At 40.8% G+C, this 21,960-nt stretch overlaps 2 protein-coding genes across 4 annotated transcripts in view; both read left to right on the top strand.

Moving 5' to 3' along the window:
* Positions 1-4,878: 4,878 nt before the first annotated feature.
* Positions 4,879-7,620, top strand: LOC148353782 (uncharacterized). 3 transcript variants are annotated; one of them, XM_088351558.1, is made up of 5 exons: positions 4,879-5,151; positions 5,230-5,487; positions 5,725-5,836; positions 5,922-5,978; positions 7,529-7,620. In XM_088351558.1, the coding sequence occupies exons 1-5, from the start codon at positions 5,147-5,149 to the stop codon at positions 7,592-7,594; spliced, it is 498 nt and encodes a 165-aa protein (XP_088207684.1). In that variant the 5' UTR covers positions 4,879-5,146; the 3' UTR covers positions 7,595-7,620. The 3 variants fall into 3 exon arrangements, 2 of the variants coding, with proteins under 2 accessions (XP_088207684.1, XP_088207683.1); XR_015852502.1 differs by having other exon boundaries at positions 5,230-5,836; XM_088351557.1 differs by lacking the exon at positions 7,529-7,620 and having other exon boundaries at positions 5,922-6,353.
* Positions 7,621-15,290: 7,670 nt separating this feature from the next.
* Positions 15,291-21,960, top strand: part of bicc1 (BicC family RNA binding protein 1) — a 111,370-nt gene continuing 104,700 nt past the window's right edge. Inside the window, exon 1 of the mRNA XM_088351530.1 lies at positions 15,291-15,713. Within this exon, the coding sequence (XP_088207656.1) occupies positions 15,515-15,713 (199 nt within the window). The 5' untranslated portion in view covers positions 15,291-15,514. The remainder of the gene's footprint in view (positions 15,714-21,960) is intronic.

The following is a 21,960-nucleotide window of genomic DNA, read 5'->3' on the forward strand; positions in this document are numbered from 1 at the left end:
ATTACTTAAGAAATACTTCACAAATACAACCACAGTGCCACTACAAAATTACCACAAACATACTATAGATATGCTTTCAATTTTCTATTATGGAAATACTACAGAAAAACTACAAAATACTACTATGGCAATACTACAAAAACATTATTATCAAAATACTACGAGCATACTACCTTGCCTAGAAAGAAACATCTCCTGGATGCAACTGGGACGCATCATCAGTGATGTATCGTGGGTTCATTGAGTGTTTCGGGTCTCGCAATATCATACACACTCGCCCAGGGGTTGATCAGGCCTCAACTTGCGTCCCAGTAGCAGTCCACGGATCTGCCCTTTTGAGCCAAAGACACCTGGTGGCTTTTTCTGCAGCTTCACTAGCACATTTAATGGCTTTCTTCTTGGCTGCCCCTGTCACACCCAACCGTCCTAGGACTTTGCAGTAGGATCGTCCAGCAAAACCCCTGCAGCCGACCTCTATTGGCTCAAAGAAAACTTTCCAGCCCCTGCCCCTGCACTCCTCCATTAGCTCCTGGTACTTTGCACGTTTCCTTTCATTGGCTTCCTCAATGCGCTCTTCCCACGGGACTGATCAGGTGTTTTGAAGTCTCAGAGGTCATTATCATGTCTAGTAGGAGCGATGTTGCTAATGTGTGCTGGGGGAACCTTAGTTGTTTGTCTAGGTTGACCTGCCAATCAGAGGCAATGTGGAGGAGTCCTGATGTCTGTGCACAAGCCTGGGTTTCTCTCCTGCCTTGATGAAATTGACTGCCTTGCTTGGGGCTTGATGGTGTTTGCCCCTGTTGATCGCTAGGGCGATGCGCTCAGCAACTTCTTTCAGAACCTGGTCATGGCACGAGCGATAGCGACCATCAGCCAGGGCCTTTGGGCAGCTGCTCAGGAGGTGTTCCAAGGAGCCTCTTCCAGGGCAAAGGGGGCAGGAGGGTGTCTCACTCTTTCCCCACACATGAAGGTTCTCTGGGCTTCGTAGGACATCATAAACTGCCTGCACAAGGAACCAGACACGGTGGAAGTCTGCTTGCATGATGCTTGACCAGGTCATTTTGCGCTGTAATGTGTTCTCCTACCTTGTCCATGCTCCCTGCTTCTGGAGTACGACTTCCCTGCTCATCCGCTCTTCCTCCACACCTGCTCGGACCTCTTCCTAGAGAAGATGGTGTCTCTCCTTCCCTTGGGCTTGACTCACTTTGGTCTTTGGAAAGAAGCCCAGACCTGCTCTCCCCTATGCCAGGATCCCAACGAGTGTCTTCTGCCTCAGTCGTGACTCTGCCACCTCCACTTCCTTCCGAGCTCTCCATTTCCTTCCGGTTCTCATTTCAACCCCAGCTGATGACACCTTGCTGTCCTTGGAATCCCTATACTGAAGAGCCTCTCTAGGACGTGCGACCTTGAACTCCTTAGTGAGCCCACTGAAGGGTAGCTGGACGGTATTGCTTGTCCCGCACAAAGCAGCGCTGGTAAGGCTGCCGGGAAGTCCCAGCCACTTCCGGAGAAAGCCAATGATCTTCCTTTCGAGGATCTCAACAGTTGATACTGGAATTGCATGGACCAAGACCATGGGAAGAATAGAGTGCTGGTAGATCCAGGCTTTAAGTCTACCAGGCAGGGTGGACTTGTCCACCTTGGTGAGCCACATTGCCAGTTGTTTAACAGATTCTTGGATGGCGTAATTACTGCATATTTACTACATAATTACGACAAAAATATAACAAAAACAAAACTACAGTAGTACTGCAGAAAAATTACAGAAATACTACAAAAGTCTGACTGCACACATATTAAAAAATACTACTACAGTAATACTGTCATATTATTTGCTTAAAACAGGAACTTAATGCATCATTTTGCCTTAATTGCAAGCGTCTCAAACCCTATCTGGTTATACTAATCGATTAAAAAACAAATATAAAGAAATTAAACAAGTAGATGTCTGCCTGTATATTTATTAAAGAATTGATAGGTTTCGAGGATCGACTCCTTGGCTAAAAAAGAAGAAGGATTTTTATTTGTATTCTACTAGGTGACCACGCTCCCCAATTCCAATATAATAAGCCTTAGGTATGACTCGGCCGAGGCTTGAACCCGCGACATCCGAGTCACGGAGCGATACCGTGAGTCTACTGACCCGGTTAGAAAAAAGAAGAAGAAAGAGGAGCCGACGCAGGAGCAGAAGAATACGAAGAAGAAAAAGAGAAGAAGAAGAAAAAGAAGAAGAAGAAGAACTACATTCCCACAATGCACTGATATAAAACAAAAACGCGGAAACAAAAGAAACCTACTTTGGTCTCCAAACATCCATCAACTCGTCCGTGTAAAGTAGGGCTAAGTTCTTGGTTGACTCTCGAAGTGTTGACAACACCCGCTAGGATTCGCCATGGCATTAAAAAGAATAAATAAGGTGAGTTTATTCATGTCGCTTCTTTTTTATTCGGTATGAAAAGGTCGCTGGGGAACGTCGACGCACTGAGCCGGTGTACGGTTTGTTTACTAACTTGTTTAATACAACCATTTGTGTTTTTATCTTATTATCTTGTTTTTATTGTGAGAAGCAATTGAGTCGTTTGATTAGCAGTGACTTACAATTGCCGAATTATAAAAGAACGTTTGTCCTTTTTTTACGCTTGGAGGCTAGGTAAATGTTACCACAGATAATACGTTTTTTTTTTAATCTTCCCTTTTTTCAACAACTAAATTATCTTTGACCAAGGCTCCTCAGCTTCCTTATTTTCACCACCACTCCTACGAATTGACGCGCCAGACCGGTTTACCAATTGCACAACCAAGACCCGGAAGTCGAAGTTTATGTTATATTTTTATTGTATTTTTGTAGGAGCTGACTGACTTGAAGCGGGACCCGCCTGCTTCGTGTTCCGCCGGACCCATGGGAGATGATAGTGAGTAAACAAAGATCGATTTGAAATTCCTATGACATGGAAGTACCTACTATGGGTTGGGCTAAGTGACGGGTCAATGACGTACGAATGACAAATTAACTGTGACAATGTTGTGCTTAAAAGTTAATGGTTTTACTCATTAAGAGAGGTGTCCCCTGATCTAATTTCATGACTGATGATTCTGAAATATCGATGGACATTTCTCTATGATTCAATCACATATCCGGTAGCGAGGTAGCTAGGTGCTTCCAAATTAAATATTCAATTGGTTGTAATTCATATATATATATATATATATATATATATATATATATATATATATAAAATCCATCCATTATCTGCACCGCTTATCCTCAGTAGGGTCGCGGAGCCCATCATAGCTATCTTTGGGCAGTGCGCAGGGAACACCCTGAACTGGTTGCCAGCCAGTCGCAGGGCACACAGGGACAGACAATTCACTTGCTCATTCACACCTAAGGACAATTTGGACTGGCAAATTAACTTACATGCATGTTTTTGGGAATGTGAGAGGAAACCAAAGTGCCCGAAGGAAACCCACTCAAGCACGGGGAGAGCATGCAAACTCCACACAGGAGGTCCGATCTTATGACCCCAGAACTGTGCCGCACACGTGCCAACCACTGTATCGCCGTGCTGCCCATATATATGCCCTAAAGCTGTGGTTACCAACTGGTGAGCCGGGACCCAAAAACGGGTTGCAGACCCATTTTCAGTGGGTATTTGCCCTGGCAAAATAATGCTAAGAAGAACAAAACGGAGGGTCATTTAGACAGTAATACCCTGCTAGATTTCTCCTACCTGTTAAGCAGTCAATTGGCGCCATCCTAATTGTGTATGAAGGGGACTACCTCCTGTTTTATTGCGATTTTTGTTTGTTTTATATCAGGGGAAGGTGTAATAATAGTCTGTGGTTTGCAATAATCTGTGGTCTGTGCAACCCTTTTAGACTCCTTTTTATTAAGGGCTATACAGATGAACATGACTTGACTTTTCTGCCCACAATATTAGGTCCCAAGAAAGTTAGTGACAAGGGCAAGGAAAGTAGAAAGCGGGATAACAATGTTCAAATTGTAGGAAATTATTACAAAATACAAAAATATTGTATGTGTGGCTACACTGCGCGGAGGTACAGTAAATGGTTTATAATTGTTATTTCTAGATTTTTTTAACCAATACATTGATCTTTATTAACTACACAATTAAGTAATTGTTGTTTAGGTAAACAATTTTATAAAAATATTTTTGGTGTCAAGTTTTTTTAGTATGTAGCCATTTTAAAGCAGTTTTAGGGCGCCACTTATGTGCAGTACTTGAAGTTGTTTTGGCATTGCTGGTCAGTTTGTTTCTGAAAAACTGAATAAATATATTCTTCTATTTTTGCTTTAAACTGCACAATCTTTTCATCTGATAAGTATGAGTAGTAACATTTGTTTTCTTTATTTGGGTCCCAACTTGTCATTCCCCCCCTTATTGGTGGGTCTTCAAGTCAGACCAGTTGATGGCCACTGCCCCAAAGCCTAGATCGTAATTACATGACAGTTTATAACGGATGAATCAAATTACATACCTGTCAACTTCAGCCAATTGTTATCCTTATTAGTAATTGTATTTATCCTTGATAAGCAATAATACAAATAAAATACAGCCACTATTTACTTACAGCAAAATGGACTCTGTGGAATAAAAATAATTTGTGTAAACAAGTTTATTTATCAAATAAATGCTTGAACGAGGATACCATTTGCTAGAGTACCGCAATATTATCAGCAATCTATGGTGACGTTGTTGTCTGCTACCAGTTACAAAAGTAGCCGAAATGGGCAAAACTAGATTGGTTTAGCGAGAAGAGATTTTTATTTTTTCTGTACAAAAATTTTTAAATAGCATGCACAGAAGCTGCTGGTGTCTTTCTACAAAGCCACAGTGGAATTTGCCACAGTTTTCCCCGCACTAAGGCTGCTGTTCGCCTCCTGTTAGTGGCTCTCTGTGTGTCATTTTCTGCTGACCGCCACCCCCCTTCCCTTTTTTTTTTATCCTTTTGGGGGCTTGCCCTCATTGTTAAAGGTAAGCCTCGCGATGCTGCCGGCCACTAACTTTTGCTGTTTTTATTTTTTTTTTGGGCGCGTGCAGTCGGCATTCCTGCCCCCTTCTCTTGGCTTCTGACCTGGAGGTAATGCCGTTCGCATGTTGACGACAGCCAAGCTTTTGCGTGCATGTGGTGAGTCTCGTATGGCAGTCGACAACCCACTGTGCCCAGTGATTCTCGCTCCTGGAGACTGACTGTCCTTTTTGCAAGGATGCGCTGCCGCACTCTTGGCCGCCACCTTCCCACCGCTATCCCTCAACTGGTCGACGCTCCGAAGGATTCTTCTGGAGGTCCACGTGCTGCTGCTGGTTGTCCCGACGTGGTTCCCTCTTTTGTGGCCTCTTCCCAATTGGTAAAATGTGTTGTCTCAGCAGGGGGGGAGGTTTGGCATCCCAAACCACGACACCTCCGCCTCTGTGTTTGGCCTCTGAGGGGCCTGATTTGCCCCGGAGTGGCTGTGCTGACCGGGTCAGGCACACTATTCTCAATGCCAGGGTGATATCTACTCTGCTGCAGTATGACTCCAGGTGGAAGTTTTTTATGGCACACTATAGGAGCTGTGATCTGGACCTTGTGTCCGGCTCATTACCTGCAATTTTGGACTACCTGTTGTCCCTTCTTAATGGGGTTTGGGCTCAGTCTACCCTGTGGGTGTATGTGGCTGTGATTTTTGTCTTGACACGCTAAGGTTAATGGTGTCTCTAGGTGGCCACGACCTAATTCTTCCTCAAGGGCACTCAGCAACTTTATCCCCGTGGTATCTAATGAGGGTCTACGTCCTTTAGTTGCTAGGGGTGGACCTTCGGCCGATTTCCTGGTAAGCCGCACATTTGTTAGCCTTGACTTCTGTTAAGTTCCTTGGCAAGCTTCATGCCTTGTCCGTTTGTCACGCCTGCCTGCAGTGGCATCCGGACGGCCGTGGCATCTCCTTGTGGCCAAATGCCGCTTTCATCCCCAAGGTACTTTCCAGCTCCCATTTTAACAGGCCGCTGCGGCTCGCGTGTTGCGCTCCTCCTCCGGTTGAGTGTCGGGACAGGCCGGAAATGTTGTGCCTTGTGCGTGCATTGCGTTGTTACATGAATGCGACGACAAGTTTTCGTTCTTCCTGCCAACTTTTTGTTATGGTGGCTCGTCAAGGTCAGGGGTATGGCTGCGAGTTTTAGGGAAAAAATCTAATTGCGTTTTTTCAGTTCTTGATTGAAATTTCGATGCGATTTTCCATTTTTGAAAGAAGTGTATTTTTTGTGCTAGGTTTTCATTTCCGGGGAGAACATAAACATAGTGACATGCAAACATAACTTGAGATGACGCAGTTGGTCTTTATTGTCTTTCTATGATTCAATTGTTTGTTTGTTTGTACATGATTCAAATTGAATCTTTTCTTCCGGCGCCGTCACGAATGGCAGCCACTCCAGCAGCTCCCGTGTTATTTTCGATTGTTCTCGATTGTTCTCAGCTCAGGGATGCTGCTGGAAATGTGAATTTCCCTTCGGGGATGAACAAAGTATCTATCTATCTATCTAAAAAAGGACAACAAAATTGGAGGGCTTACTTTTTCATTGTAAGAAAAAAACAAAAAACAACTGGCAAGCGACACGCTAAAGTCAGGTTCCTGCGACATCTTCAAGGTCTTTGTGATGATCAAAATAAAGAGTCACAAATGTAGTGGTTTTCCAAAAGTGGTTATTCCAAGTCGCCTGCTTTGTTGGTAATGGATCTAGCATTTGTGACGACCCACATTCAGCAGTGGTGGCTTAAGAGTTGTTAGCCGAGCTATTAGCTTTCCCTGCCTCAGTCAAATACCGGACGCGATAAAAATCCAGGGAGCACCCGCTGGTGATCACCTTTTCCTTGAGCTTTTCTGACTTTTCTCAGAGTCTTATTAATCACTGAATTCATTTTTAATGTAACAAGCCACTAAAGCTACACGCTCTGGCGTTTGTTTTGGTGGCCATTTGTGCATGCCCTGCATGAGTGACAGGCAGCTTACACCAGCCTATCGAACTTTTGCCTCGCCTTTATTGGTTGGCGCCATTAAAAACCTGCTACTGATTTGGCCAGCCCTGTTGAACCACAAAATGTGCCAATTCTTGTCAGCCAAACGCTCAGTCAATCAAATAACGAGCTGGAACTATGAATCCTTAAAACACAGTGGTTTGTGGTTGCATTATCTCACTATGTCACATCGTGATATCAATTCCATTTCGATTAATCGTGCGGCCCATGACCAAACTTTTCAGAAAGTGGGCCACAAACGGGCTATAGACTGATTCAGAATAGATTTCTTACTTTAACGGTGTGATGAAATTGGAAAATTGGCTTCGAAAGTACTTAAAAGGTCCTTGGATTTGGGTGCTTCAATAAATGTAATCATGAATTGCAATCCATCCTGAACGTTTGCAAACTAAAGACCAAAACAGTTATCAAAATAATGATCAATCATTTTGTGGTTTTAGCCCATGATTGATGTCAAAATTTCAATAGCTCCTAATTTTGTTTCTTATTCTAGTGTTATTATCCATCTGCTCTCTACTCTGCGATCCCAATCCCGACGACCCCTTGGTCCCTGACATAGCGCTGACATACAAAACAGACAGACAAAAGTAAGTGGAAGGTGTATGTTTGGGTCAATTGTGTCTAACCTCATTATTCTACATTTTTTATTAGGTACAACGAGCTAGCCAAAGAATGGACGCGGAAGTATGCTATGTGAAGGCAAGTCTTCTATGGGCATCAACATTCCCCGGAAACTTCAGGTTAACAGTTAAACAGCAGGAAGATGAAAAAAAAGACTTCTTTTTTGCCGGGAGCACTTCAATTACTTAAACTTGACATGGATCAATTGTTTATTCTGCCTGAACAACATTGGCTTCATTATTTGTACTATATTAGCAATGACTGTACCTCATTTTCTTTTACTTTTAAGAGATTTATATTGGAAATGAAACTAATTTTTACTTTTCATTAAACACGTTTAAATTTAAGTTGTTCGGTATTGGGTTTTGTCGGAATGACACGGTCACACGCATCAATATCTGAAAGACAGCCATACTCTTAAACACTAGAGGGCAGCCTTTGCCTTCACATTCTTTGAGGTCATTGCAATCACAGTAAACAGCGTTTGATTTTTTTTTTTTTATCTTGCAGTTAGAAATACTGTGGTACGTTTTCGGGCTGTACAAATTAATTTAGCTTGACTATACAATGATAACTTTCCCAAAACGATGTTTCAGTATTTTTATTTGGGGTAGCAAATTTAGGTGGTGAAAAGCCACCTTTATTTATATATATATACTGGACTGTCTCAGAAAATTGGAATATTGTGATAAAGTTCTTTATTTTCTGTAATGCAATTAAAAAAACAAATATGTCATACATTCTGGATTCATTACACATCAACTGAACTATTTCAAGCCTTTTATTATTTGAATATTGCTGATTTTGGCTTACAGCTGAAAAAAACTCAAAAATCCTATCTCAAAATATTAGAATACTTCCTCAGACCAAGTAAAAAAAATAATTTCATAACAGCAAAACTAAATCAAACATTTGAAAATGTCCATTGATGCACTCAGTACTTGGTTGGGAATCCTTTTGCACGGATTACTGCATCAATCCGGCGTGGCATGGAGGCAATCAGCCTGTGGCATTGCTGAGGTGTTATTGATGCCCAGGATGCTTCGATAGCGGCCTTCAGCTCATTTGCATTTGTAGGTCTGGTGTCTTTCATCTTCTTCTTAACTATACCCCACAAATTCTCGATGGGGTTCAGGTCAGGGGAATTAGCAGGCCAATCAAGGACAGTGATGCCATGGTCAGTGCACCAGTTACTGGTGGTTTTGGCACTGTGGGCAGGTGCCAGATCATGCTGGAAAATGAAATACTCATCTCCATAGAGCTTTTCAGCAGATGGAAGCATGTAGTGCTCTAAAATCTCTTGGTACACAGTTGCATTTACTCTGGACTTGATGAAACACAGTGGACCAACACCAGCAGCTGACATGGCTCCCCAAACCATTGCTGACTGGGAACTTCACACTGGATTTCAAGCAACTTGGATTTTGCTCTTCTCCAGCCTTTCTCCAGACTCTGGCGCCTTGACTTCCAAATGAAATGCAAAACTTGCTTTCGTCTGAAAAGAGGACTTTGGACCACTCTGCAACTGTCCAGTGCTTCTTCTCCATAGCCCAAGTCAGACGCTTCTTCCGTTGTCTTGAGTTCAGAAGTGGCTTGACCATGGGAATACGGCTATTGTAGCCCATTTCCCGGACACGTCTGTGAACTGTGGCTTTTGATACCTGGACTCCAGCTTCAGCCCACTGTCTTTGAAGCTCCCCCAAATTCTGGAAGCGGCTCTTCTTCACAATTTTGTTAAGGCTGCGGTCATCTCTCTTGGTTGTGCAGCGTTTCCGGCCACATTTTTCCCTTCCAACAGACTTTTTGTGGATATGCTTTGAAACTGCACTCTGTGAACAGCCTGCTCTTTGAGAAATTTCTTTTTGTGTCTTACCCTCCATCAGGAGGGTATCAATGATGGTCCTCTGGACAGCAGTCAGATCAGCAGTGATTTAGTTTACTGAACCAAGCTGAGTGTTTTTAAGGCTCAGGAAACCCTCGCAAAGTGTTTCGAGTTAATTAGATGATTCAGGTGATTAGTTGAATAGCCTTTTTCATGATATTCTAATATTTTGAGATAGGATTTTTGAGTTTTCTTAAGCTGTAAGCCAAATTCAGCAATATTAAAATAATAAAAGGCTTGAAATAGTTCAGTTGATGTGTAATGAATCCAGAATGTATGACATTTTTGTTTTTTTAATTGCATTACAGAAAATAAAGAACTTTATCACAATATTCTAATTTTCTGAGACAGTCCAGTATATATATATATTTGATAGATATGATAAATATTGTAATGTATTTGGAATAAAACAGCCAAATAGGGTATTCAATATCCATTTCTGTAGTCGAGTCATTTTTATGCATCCAAGCTAAAAAAACACGTTCAGGAATCTACTGAAGAAAGTTGTGCGAGCAAAATGGACGTGGTAGGCGTGGAGTTCTCATTGACCCATGCAGTATGACAGGATTGTACTTTAAATTGTTGATCTTTTAGAAAGGTTTTTAAAATTATTTTATTAGGAAATGTAAAAACAATGCTTTGGAGGTTTGGCAAAATATCTCCAATAAAGTCGTTAGATGACGTCAATGACACGGTTCTTTTCCCGACAACACTGAAGCCGGTTCCATTTGTGGTGGCGGGTGAGTTTCCCCCTTCAAGGCATGTTTTGATTTACAATGAACTTTCCAGTATTGCTTCCCTTTGCACCCCTGTCACAGGATGTGAATTGCTTCCTCAACAGGCCAATAAAGTTGTTGCTTGGCAGCAACATTTAAAGAGCGTGTCTTTCGAGATAAGAGATGTTACGCTAGCATGCCTTTGTGAAAAGTGTTTTGGATATCAAGTTGCTATACTATGGAAAATGGGAGGATTGTTATACATAATTAGGTTCTAGTATGCATTGTCCTCTCTAGAATGGCATTCTCATGTTCCGATGGGATGACTAACTGGAAATGTTTCCTTTTAATTTCTTAATATAGTCAGACAAGTTTCTTACTGGTTAGGCATTTTGTAGTTTAATTGTACTTCTATTAAGCAAATGTCAAATTGTACACTGTCACTTGTATGACTTTTCAGTGCATGGAAAAGGGTTCTGTGTCTTACAATTTGTTTTGCACACGAATTAATGAAGTATTCTCCCGATTTGCAGACCAAGTCCTGCATTTGTAACATGTAGGGCTTTGTTAGAGGTGCACATTTGTCAGCTACCACATTGTTTCCCCGTAGTTGCAGTAGTACCACATTCTACTCAATGATGTGTGGTGAGGTTTGTGCCTAATGAGGCACAGTCAGATTTACAAATAGATTGATAAACTATATTCATCATTTGGCAGAGCAAGAAATCAATATACAAACTTGCTTAGGAAAAAAAATCCTCTTACCATAATTCATAGTGTAAATGCTGGTCCTTTTGGATAAAAGCATCAATAGATAGGTAGGTAATCTTCCGTTTAATAAAAAAAAAAAAAACTTGCAACAGGAAAAATACTGGATGGCTTAACATACTGCGACTTTGTTAATACTATCACTAGTTCTATTGTTTAAGGCTGAGCTGTGCACCAAAATACAGAATCTTTAGTCACACTATCGCCCTCTGCCATGAGGCTAGAGAATTGTGTGCTTCACTCTACTGTGTCTGCAGACAATCAGCACAGTAACGCATTATATACTAATTGTGGACACAATATTCATAATGTGAACATTTTAGCGGATTTAAGAAGATAAATAAAAAATAAAATTGGTGTAAGATCATCTTGACACCGAATAAATACAACCTTTTGGTATATTTCAAATTTTATATTTCCATGATGGCAGGCGAGGCACAGTCTGCACGCACGCCATCTGCTTTACTCTTGTGCTCAAGTACTCAGGATACACTGTAACTAACTACCTTGGGCTTGGTGCACAAATAGTGTAAAAGCAACACTAGTAGTAATATAAATAGAACTACATATCCCATGTTGTAACAATGACAATAAAGGCATATTCTATTCTATTCTACATGTCACTAACGAGGGCAGTTTTACTACACTTGACATAATTGTAGTCGAATACCAATGCTAGAAGTCTTTAGTGTTCTCAATCTCAAAGTTTCACCTATTACCAAACAGGCATGCCACTATCACTAAGGAAAAGTTGCACTATTTTGTGTATTACTAGAAAGACTCGCTCTTAACTGGAATATTTGATTTGACATTTTTAAAATGAGTTACCCTTCTGTTCACAACTTTAAAATCAATTCAAAATCAACAACTACAATAAACAATCAAGAAAACAGGAAAAAACTATTGCTGACAGCAAAACGCCACAGCTTATCTCTTGTCCCATCCCGTTAACTCTTCACATCATTCAAATCATGTAACTAGTTATAACAAGGTATTATATGCAAAATGAAACGCATCATGTTTCAAAGAAAGGGGAATAATAAACAATTACTATCAAGTTGGATGAGATCATAATATCTCACCACACCATTTGATTTAACATATCTATCTATCTACCCTGGTCATATCCCTTGAAAGGGATGTCCGACAGCAAGACAAACACATACAAAAACAAAGAAAATTGAAAAAATTAAAAAAGGGGAAAAGTAGCAAAAAACACACAGAAAATGTTCAACCATGGCCAACCCAAACGCCCAAACAAGTTAAGCACCTCGACACCCAAGTTGGTCATGCTTTCGTCCCTCCTGATGAAACGCGACACAGGAAAGCAGCCGTGTCACTCTGGTCAGGGTGACGTGACACACTCTTCTGTTGAACAGCAGGGCCCGAGAGCTTTCACTGGTTTACCCCTACTGCATCATACATGTGCCCTGCCCATACTTTAGGACGCGTCCAAACATCCCACTATCCTTTCACAGCATATTTCTACCCATTCCTATCACCAACAAGAGCTCTCCACCGAGTACTCTCTTATCCACACGCTTGCTCAGTTCCACTACTACTCCTGTTCTGTCTCTCACAATTTCATTTCTCATTCTAATCCAATCTTGTCACTCCTAACATACTCCTCAAACACTTCACCTCAAAAACATCAACATAATCACACATAAAAGTAGATTAAAATATTTTGAGAAAGGACCGGTGTTTTTTTTCCATTTATTAATGGATACATTTGCACAACAAGGTCTTCTTTATTAAAGGTGAAATCACAACTGGCATTTCTAGTATGATTCTTTAAAAGTATTCTGTCTGGATTTAGAAAATGTTCTACTTGCTGAGTTCATCTTCTGGCTCAATTCATATTTGCAGCCTCTGTCAAGTGGCGCACACAAGTATGTGCGTTTCTTAAATGCACTCGAACAAACTTTTTTTTTCTCCCCCCATGTTTTTGGGGTTTTAGATGTTTTTGAAACAGGCCTTTTCTTACTTTCCCCATTTTCATGCTACACTAACAAAAAACTGATGACGAGCAAGAAATCACTTTCCACCTCTCCCCCCACTCCGCCTTTTGTGATTCAAAATGTGTTGTGTGTCCCTAAGAGCTCTGATAAAAGTAAGACAAAAGATAGATGTGGTGAGGGAAAAATATAAAGGCTTTTTGAACTCAGTTGGTCATTGTTAAAACAATATTCTACTGTCAACTTTTTCAGGACACTTCAATAAATGCACCTAACCATTAATGGATCTCATCGCAATTTGAGACTGTGTTGCTTGCTGCCGCCTTCACCTGGATTGCAGCCTTAACCCGTTCAAAAATGCATGTGTATTTTTGAATATTTGCAAACATTTTGGCATTTTTATGTAGTTTTCTGTTTCCCCATTGCATGTTTCATTTTTACAGTTTTTTGTTTTTTCTATCCCTTTATTTGTAATTAGATTTGTTTTCCAGTTTGAATGTACTGTTTACATAACATTGTGGTAAGATGTTTGGATGGAAATGTTTCTGCGTTTGTTCAATAAAGCATTAATAAAAAGGAAAAGATATTGAAGATGGCTGCTGTGTTTGGTTGAATAAGAGCCATGATCACGTTTGCGTGTTGTTGATGAATAAATATGCCAAAGGGCTGACCAATGATGCCCTGCTTTTCTTCCTCACGCACAAGAACACTGCACACTCGGACATAGCCTTGAAGTGGGACAGCATGCTGATTTCTACTAGGCAAGACCGTCAGTAATGCTAACGGCGGAAGAAAATAGTTGGATTACTCTGTTAATGTAACGGCGTTGTTCATAACGGCATTATTCCCAAAATTGTTTACTACCCACCTCTGTCCCCAAGCCCCTCACCTTGAACCTAATGTGTTCCGCCCTGAACAGCTCTGATTAAATTAAGATAAAAATACTTGCAAAGCAAATTTAGGCTTAAGGCCTCTTTGAACTCAGTTGTGCCTTGTTAGCACATACTTAATTGAGCAAACGTTCAACTTTTCACTCTCTAGACACTTTAGTGTTTGAGGAGTATGTTAGGAGTGTCAAGGCTGGATAGATTGAAAAATGAAATTGTGAGACAGAACTGGACTAGAAGTGGAACTGAGCAAGCGTGTGGATAAGAGTACTCTGTGTGTTTGGATACATGGAGAGGACGGATGAGGAGCAAATGTTGAAAACGATCTACAGAGCAGAAGTAAATAGAAGGAGACCAAGAGAAAGACTGTGATTGATGTGGATGGATGGTGTTATGAATGCACTGGAGGAAAGAGGTCTAAATGTAGTGGAAGCTAGAGCTCTTGTTGGTGATAGGAATGAGTGGAGAGGAGTTGTGAAAGGATAGTGGGATATTTGGACGTGTTCTCAGGGATGGGCAGGGCACTCGTATGATGCGGCAGGGGTAAACCAGTAAAAGCTGTCGGGCCCTGCTGTTGAACAGAAGAGTGTGTTGTGTCACCCTGACCCGAGTGACACGGTCGCTTTCTTGTGTCCCGTTTCATCTTGAGGGACGAAAGCATGACCAACTTGGGCGTCGAGGTGCTTAACTTGTTTGGGTGTTAGGGCATTTGGGTTGGCCAAAGTCCAAAAAATTTTGTGGGTGTTTTTTTGCTACTTTTTCCCTTTTTTATTTTCTTTGTTTTTGTAAGCGTTTGTCTTGCTGTCGGCCACCCCTCTCAAGGGATATAACCAGGATAGATAGATAGATAGATAGATAGATAAACACTTGGAACAAGGCACCCCCCTTTAATGCAACCTGAATCAATTCTTGGGCGGCAGTAGCTCCGGAGGTAGAGCGATCGTTTTAGGATTAAGGGATCCCAGTTCGAATCCCAGCTTGTCCGTGTTACATGCCGAAGTGTCCTTGGGCAAGACACTGAAACCCGAATACCCCCAATAAGCAGATTAGCGCCTTACATGGCTGCACAGATCACAACCGCTATTGGGAAATGTGAAGCACAATGTAAAGCGCTTTGGGAAGTCATTGACTTTAAAAGCGCTATATAAATGCAGATCATTTCATTTCATTTCACTTTTTAACGTCTCTCAAGAGTCGTATCAAAAATCAGTTGGAAAAAACCGTTACTTAGAGGCTATTGTCAAAACGGTGAGCACAAATACTATCCTAAAACATGGAGATTTTTAATGTGGAATTATTCAAACGAAGGCAGAAAATTATTAAAGTGAGCTGGGCGGGAGTTTTCTCCAAGTGGGAGGAGTCCTGAGTGCAAGATGATGACATGTGAAACGTTGCTTGGGAGACTTTGTCAGTGTATCGGCGTTGCGGTTCACGCGAGCGCTCATCCCGCAGAGAGAGCGAGCGAGCGGGGTCTGCCTATTCCTAAACGCCCCAAAAACCAAAGCTCAAATGGGGGGAAATGCCGGCGCGTGAAGTTTTCGAGAGGACCATCTCCCGAGCGACGGAACACGCGGCCTGGCACAACTCGTCAACTTTTTGGGGAGGCCTCCTCCTCCAATAACATCGCTGGCGACGAGTAGCACCACTATGGCCGCCCAGTGCGACCCTTTAAGCGGATACTTGCATCAGCAACAGTCGGACCAGGGCTCCAACAGCGAGCGCAGCACAGACTCGCCTTTGCCGGGCTCCGAGGAGGACTTGAGCGGACCCCACCAGCTGCCTGACCCGGAGTGGACGGAGGAGCGCTTCCGAGTGGATCGAAAGAAGTTGGAATTCATGTTGCTAGGTAATTTGGAGATGAAAGTTAGACAGTACACACAGTTTTCTATCGAATGAAGGCATTTACATCTTATTTTGGCCTCTTTTTCAAGGTGCACGCGGGATTTGTTTTGATTGGCTAGTGCCTCTGATTTATTAGTCAAGTGCGTGAGTTAATTAAAGATAGGGTTCATTTGTACATTCTTCATTTTTGCACATTTATTTCGATATTAGAAAAATAACTTATATTAGTACTCCTCATTCATCTAGTGTCTTTTGGCTTGACTGCTACTAGAACACGTATGTCATTATTTCTTTCTTCCAATTTCAAGCTTCAGAAAACTGCAATGCTAATCTCACTATAGCAGTCAGAAAAGTCCATTATTTTGATGTATAGTAACTTCAAACGATTTAGCCATTTTGCTCTTCTTAAAATTCCATTTCAAATTGGCTGTTTTAGGAAAAATTGGTTAGTCGGAAGAAAAAAATCTGGCTATTTTCGACTAACAAAACACTTCTGTAGCAAATGGCTGTTCTGAATACTTTTACTGGAGACTAGTGTGTATAGTAATTAATTTGTAGTTTCGTTCATATTAGATAAATGTTGATTTAGAACCACATCTCTTGGACTTTTTGTGTTGTAGGCCTGTACATTTTGGAACATAATGTTGAATAAGTGCAGCAAAGCAGCGCAGTGGTTAGCGAGTGTGCGGCGCAGTTCTCGGGTCATGAGATCGAGCCGTCCTGTATGGAGTTTGCATGTTCTCCCCATGCTTACGTGGGTTTCCTCTGGGCACTCCGGTTTCCTCCCACATTCCAAAAACATGCATGTCAGGTTAATTGGCCGGTCTTAATTGTCCCTAGGTATGAATGAGCGAGTTGGCAAGCAGTTCAGGGTGTCCCCTGCCCACTGCCCTAGGATAGCTGGGATGGGCTCCAGCATCCCCCGCGACCCTACTGAGGAAAAGCGGTGCAGATAATGGATGCATGGATGGATGTTGAGTAAGCTATACAGGGCACCAAAATATGAACAATAAACATTATACAGTAAGTAATTATATGTATTTAATGATATAGCGAAAGTCATTTGGTAAAAGCAATGTGTTAACATACCTGTCAACCCCAGAAAATATTCCCCTAATTGATTATTGCAATTTCAATTAATAATCGATAATAAACCTTACTAACACAATGCAACACTTATTCACTTACAGCAATACTGATTATGTAGATTATAAAGATAAGATCAAGAAAGATAATTTGTGTAAGCATGTTACTTTTATTTACCAAAAACACAAAAGCCTTTCAGAATCCTTCTCAGGTCTTTTCTCGCCTGCAGTAAATATATTGTGATGTATTAGACATAGCAGTGAAGGATTTCGCAGACTTCATCTACATTAGCAATTTACAATGACTTTGTCGTCTGCTACCAGTTACCGAGATGATCCGGATTAGAGCTGAAATGGGCAAGACTTACACAGTTTGAAATAATAAAAAAACAACGTTATAATACGGGGAAAACATTTACGTTGACTCGTAGTAGGGCTATTGATTAAAATTATATTTGGAGCATAATGTTGTGTAAAAGACCTGCATATCTGTCACATAAAGCTGAGTAAGCTACTACTGAATACTGGGCACCAGAAGATAACCGATCAACATTATACAGTCACTAATCTTGTACAAGCGATGAGTTAAGGTGATTTTTCCTCTTATAATGCAAGCGTAGATTTAAGTAATTGATCGTTTGTATTAGTCCTGGTAAAAAACCACTGATCGCACCCACAACCTCATATCCAAACTTGTTAAAGATATTCCCTCACGATAACTCGGTCTTCCCCGTGTACCCTGCTTAAGTTGATGTTTATCTCTCAGCACATGTCGTCCCCCGATGTCTGGCGCTGTGGCGCTTGCTCAAGTGCATTCCTCAAAGCTCCATGTCATCTCAAAACTCTTCCAGGAAAACAACTTAGCTTCGGAGCGTCCCAAGTTCCAAAGTATCCCGTACATAGCATGCGCCACGTCACGCTATGTTTGTGATTGTGCGATATGTTTTCATTCAGCATGTAAACTGATCTTGTTGATTGGTTGTTGCCGATTTGTGGTTTTGCCAGCATGGTTTTCCGGGGCAGAGCATCGACTGCCAGTTGCTGTCCAGCTGCTGGCCTCTTCTTTATTAGTTCAACTCTGGAGGCCACATTATCTGAACCGATACTAGATATTATTTTTTGGGTGTGGAAAATACAATACACTGCATTGGCGGATTTTTTTCCCCTCTATAATCACGCAGAGATGGAATGCAGCTTTGATTCATTGCATTTGTGAAATCACTGTAAACAATTCATGAAGGCTAATTAGAGTCAAGCCACACCAAATGAGTGTAAACCCAATCATAACCAGTAACACAACTCGTCCCATAGAAGTTTATTTTTAGAGTGCAATGTTTAACCTCTAATCATATTTGACCAGCACCTCATAATACAACAGTGACCACTGAAAACTCATTGACAGATTAATTTATTGTCAATCTGTTAAATTAATCTGTGTACAACTCTGCAATTATGTGAGTCATCAGTCAAAAATGTCAAAAGACTTTCCAGCAAAAAGTTTGAATGAGGAGCAGAGAAGGTGCCGTCGTTCATAAATAATGTCATGCGGGTAACTTTAGGAAAATCGAAACGAACGCGAAGAGACATGCTGGCGTGACTTCTGTGACTCGAAAAGACCACAGTCGTCTGCTCTTTTTTTGGTCAGCTTTCTCTAAGAGAATGTGGAAACTTTGAAGCCAGCATTTTCAATGTAGTCTTAAGAACAAGCTGGATCAATCAGTAAATTGAATATTTTGGGGGGGGGGGGGGGGGTGGTTTGAACAAAATCTTGCCTTAGTAGTCATCGAAGTGTATTGTTGTTTTCTTGGCACAGTGGAGTAAGTTGTAACAGCTTGGTGAGCTTGATGGTGGCATGAAAGCCTGAAAGATTAATGTGGACCAAATTTAAAAAAAAAAGAAAAACTGTGGTGGGAAAGTTTTAACATTTACTCCAGAGCAAGATAGCCACCATTGCTGTGTTCCGATTCAGGTCTACCCTTTTTAAGTGACTTTCAAAATGTGTTTTGCTTCATAAGCAAGGGTGCCTCTGTTTAGAGCAGGGTCTTGTCCAAACAGGTGCAAAAGCCCTCAATATTGCACTGAAGTGGATTATTTTTTTAAATTTATTAGTCACTAACCTACAGGGTTTTATTGGCTAAAACACTTACAATTATCAATCAATATAGCTATTGATCATATTATTGATATTATTTTAAATACCATATTTCCCTGGCTACAAGTCGCAATATATATTTTTTCGTTCTTAATTATGCATTTTCTGGCTGGTGCGATTTATAATCGGGAGAGACTTAAAGACCAGAAAATACACATTCCTTGTGTGTGCATGTGTTCCAAAGTCAGTCTTTGAGTTTGTACACAACCTGCTACAAATGCCTGCAATTAAGTAAATCGTTTCTAGGTGTATTTCAATTGCAGAGCAGATCTCAGACTGCAAACAATACCGTAGAAAAGACAAGTATCATTGTTATATGTAGTCATGTCATGCTTTGCCCCTCCAAAAAACAAAAGCCATGCTTCTTTTGAGGCTTCATCTTCTTCTTCCTCCAGGGTGCTGAGTAAAACATTTGGACAGGAAGTGCATGTCTTAGGGGGAATGAGCGCACGCCCTCACTTCGGTTCTCTTGCTTCCTCTCGTGGATTCAAACAGACAGGCTGGTTGTCTTTACTTTTTATCGGGGCCAGATCGAACATCATGCTGACACTTTTTCAAAAATAAACAAAACGCTCAGCAAGACATGTTCCCTTTATTTTTCTTCAAAAAATGTGTTACTTGAACAAAGCATCAGGCTCGCATCTTACTTTTTCCATGATAGTTGTGTAAATGTGCTTCTCGTAACCCTACTCCACACATGGTTTTGAACAAGGGGCAGGCATCAATTCACATCTGCTTCAAAGATTTGAGTTTCCGTTGACAACTTCACAATAAAACCAAAAATAGTAGTGCATGGCCAATCACATCCTATTGTGAAAGCAGCAGAAGCAGGAAATAACTGAAAGTCTTTTTAGCAACTGCTTCTGGCGATTTCCTTTGCAATTTCTAGCTGCAGTCGTCTGCTGGCCAAGACTTTATTCTGACCTTCAAGTTCAGTGCCTTCAAAGTCAAATACATATTCTTAGCTCAATTGCATAATTTATTTATGTCCATTAAGAAGAAAAAGAAAAAAATTTCCACACAATTAACAACATAGCTCTGAAGTTGACAATTTTGTCCTCCTTTTCTGAGAGCGGTGACCAATTACGCATCAGGGAGTGGGGAAGGAGAAAGTCAGAAGATACATTGTTGAAAAGTTTATTAAATTTTGTGCATTTTTATTTAATCTTCCCAAAAATGTGCTTGTGGTTTATAGTTTGTCCTAAAGACGACGTGATTATCCCATTTGAATGTTGCTAAAAAAAAACACGCTTTTTAGTGATAGGAAAAAAGGATTTTGTTGGAGGAATTCAAACTCAAGTAGGTGAGATGTTTATAACTTATCATAATACTTGATTGTTTTGTAGAAAATATTCAAAACAAATTTTGGATTTAAATTTTGTTTTAGTTTATTTCTCATAAGTCCCAATTTGAGATTACCCAATCAAGATGAACTTTGAAGGAGATTATAGAGTTCATACCAGAATGAACAGTTCTAAAGTTTTATAAGATTAAAAAAAAAGTGTTTGCTGGACAGATTTACTTAATTAGGTTTTAAGATTGACAGCAAAGCAAGTTGCCACTTGAAAAAATATCTGATTACAACAAACACAAAGCAAATCGTAATTAAACAATTGCCATTGTAGAAGATTCAATTTATGGTGATTTAGGATCAAATTAATATTTTTTTCACCTTATTTAAAGGCACATTAATACTTGCGGTGCAGGCGTCAGCCTTGACTATACAGTATACATTTCGTGATAGTCACGGCAATTACTGTGAAGCATTTGTCCACAGAACTGATGTATTTCTGTGTAACATATTGATTAATATGGAAGCTCATAGGGAAAAAATGTTTGTTTCTGTCTGCATTTCTCATCCCTAAAATGAACTGAATATTCCCTAAGGTTAGAAATACTACATGTTGTAATTACCACAATAAATTCGGGTTTAGAGGTAAAGTCTTTCCTGGTTATTTGATTTTGATCTATCGTAAAATAATAATTGTTTATATAATGTGAAGTTCAAGATTAACCCACAGAAATACTGACACTCCCCTACTTACAAACATTCGAGTTACGAAAAACGGTTGATGCGAGCATTTTTTTTCGGGATGTCGAAAAATATCCGGACATTGCTGTAACTTAGATTTTGTATTGTGCACCCCTTTCTGAGTACAGGGTAGTACTGTAGTGCTTCTTTCCGCCGCTACCGGCGTGCGGCACTGTAAGAGCTCACCCAGCATCCACCCCGAAGAAGAAATCCGGCTTCCTCTTTCAAGTACAGTGGAACCTCGGTTCTCGACCATAATCCGTTCCAGAACCCTGTTCGAGAACCGATTTGTTCAATCACCGAAATCATTTTTCCCATTAAAAATAATGTAAATCTTTTTAATCCGTTCCAACACCCTGAATGTTTACCATGAATGTTTAACGTAAACATGAAGCTAACCCAGGCTAATCGTATGTTCGCGTAATCGTAATCTTCCGTACGAAAGATTACGCTAACATGAACGTGTAAAAATAAAAAAATCAGGTCGTTTACAAGTCATTTAGCACCACAAGTGGCTAGCGCTTCATTGGAAAGGGGGCTCCGTTCCAACACCCTGAATTTTGGGCTCAGTTCCAACACCCTGAATGTTTACCTGAATGTTCAACGTAATCATAGAGCTAACCCAGGCTAATCGTACGTTCGCGTTATCGTAATCTTCCGTACGAAAGATTACGCTAACACGAACGTGTAAAAAAAAAAGATAAAGAAAAGAATTATGAATAGGATTTCTTAACTTTGTGGTGGTCAGCAGAAGGCGCATGCTGTATTCCCTAGCAATTGGAAACTCGCACACCTCTTTCATATTTAGCTATGATGTCTTTCTTAAAGGCAATAGTTGTACGAACAACTTTTCTTTTTTCACCTGTCCTGCTTGCACTGACCTTCTTCGGAGGCATAGTTAGGGGCTAAAACACTCCGTTCACCGATATTAAAAGCGAAAGCAAAAAGAGGCAAGTGGGCACGTGATAACAGTTGGTCACGA

This window comes from Urocampus carinirostris, chromosome 13 (assembly GCF_059441175.1).
Source record: "Urocampus carinirostris isolate Australia breed hairy pipefish chromosome 13, RoL_Ucar_1.0, whole genome shotgun sequence".
Classification (NCBI taxonomy): Eukaryota; Metazoa; Chordata; class Actinopteri; order Syngnathiformes; family Syngnathidae; genus Urocampus; species Urocampus carinirostris.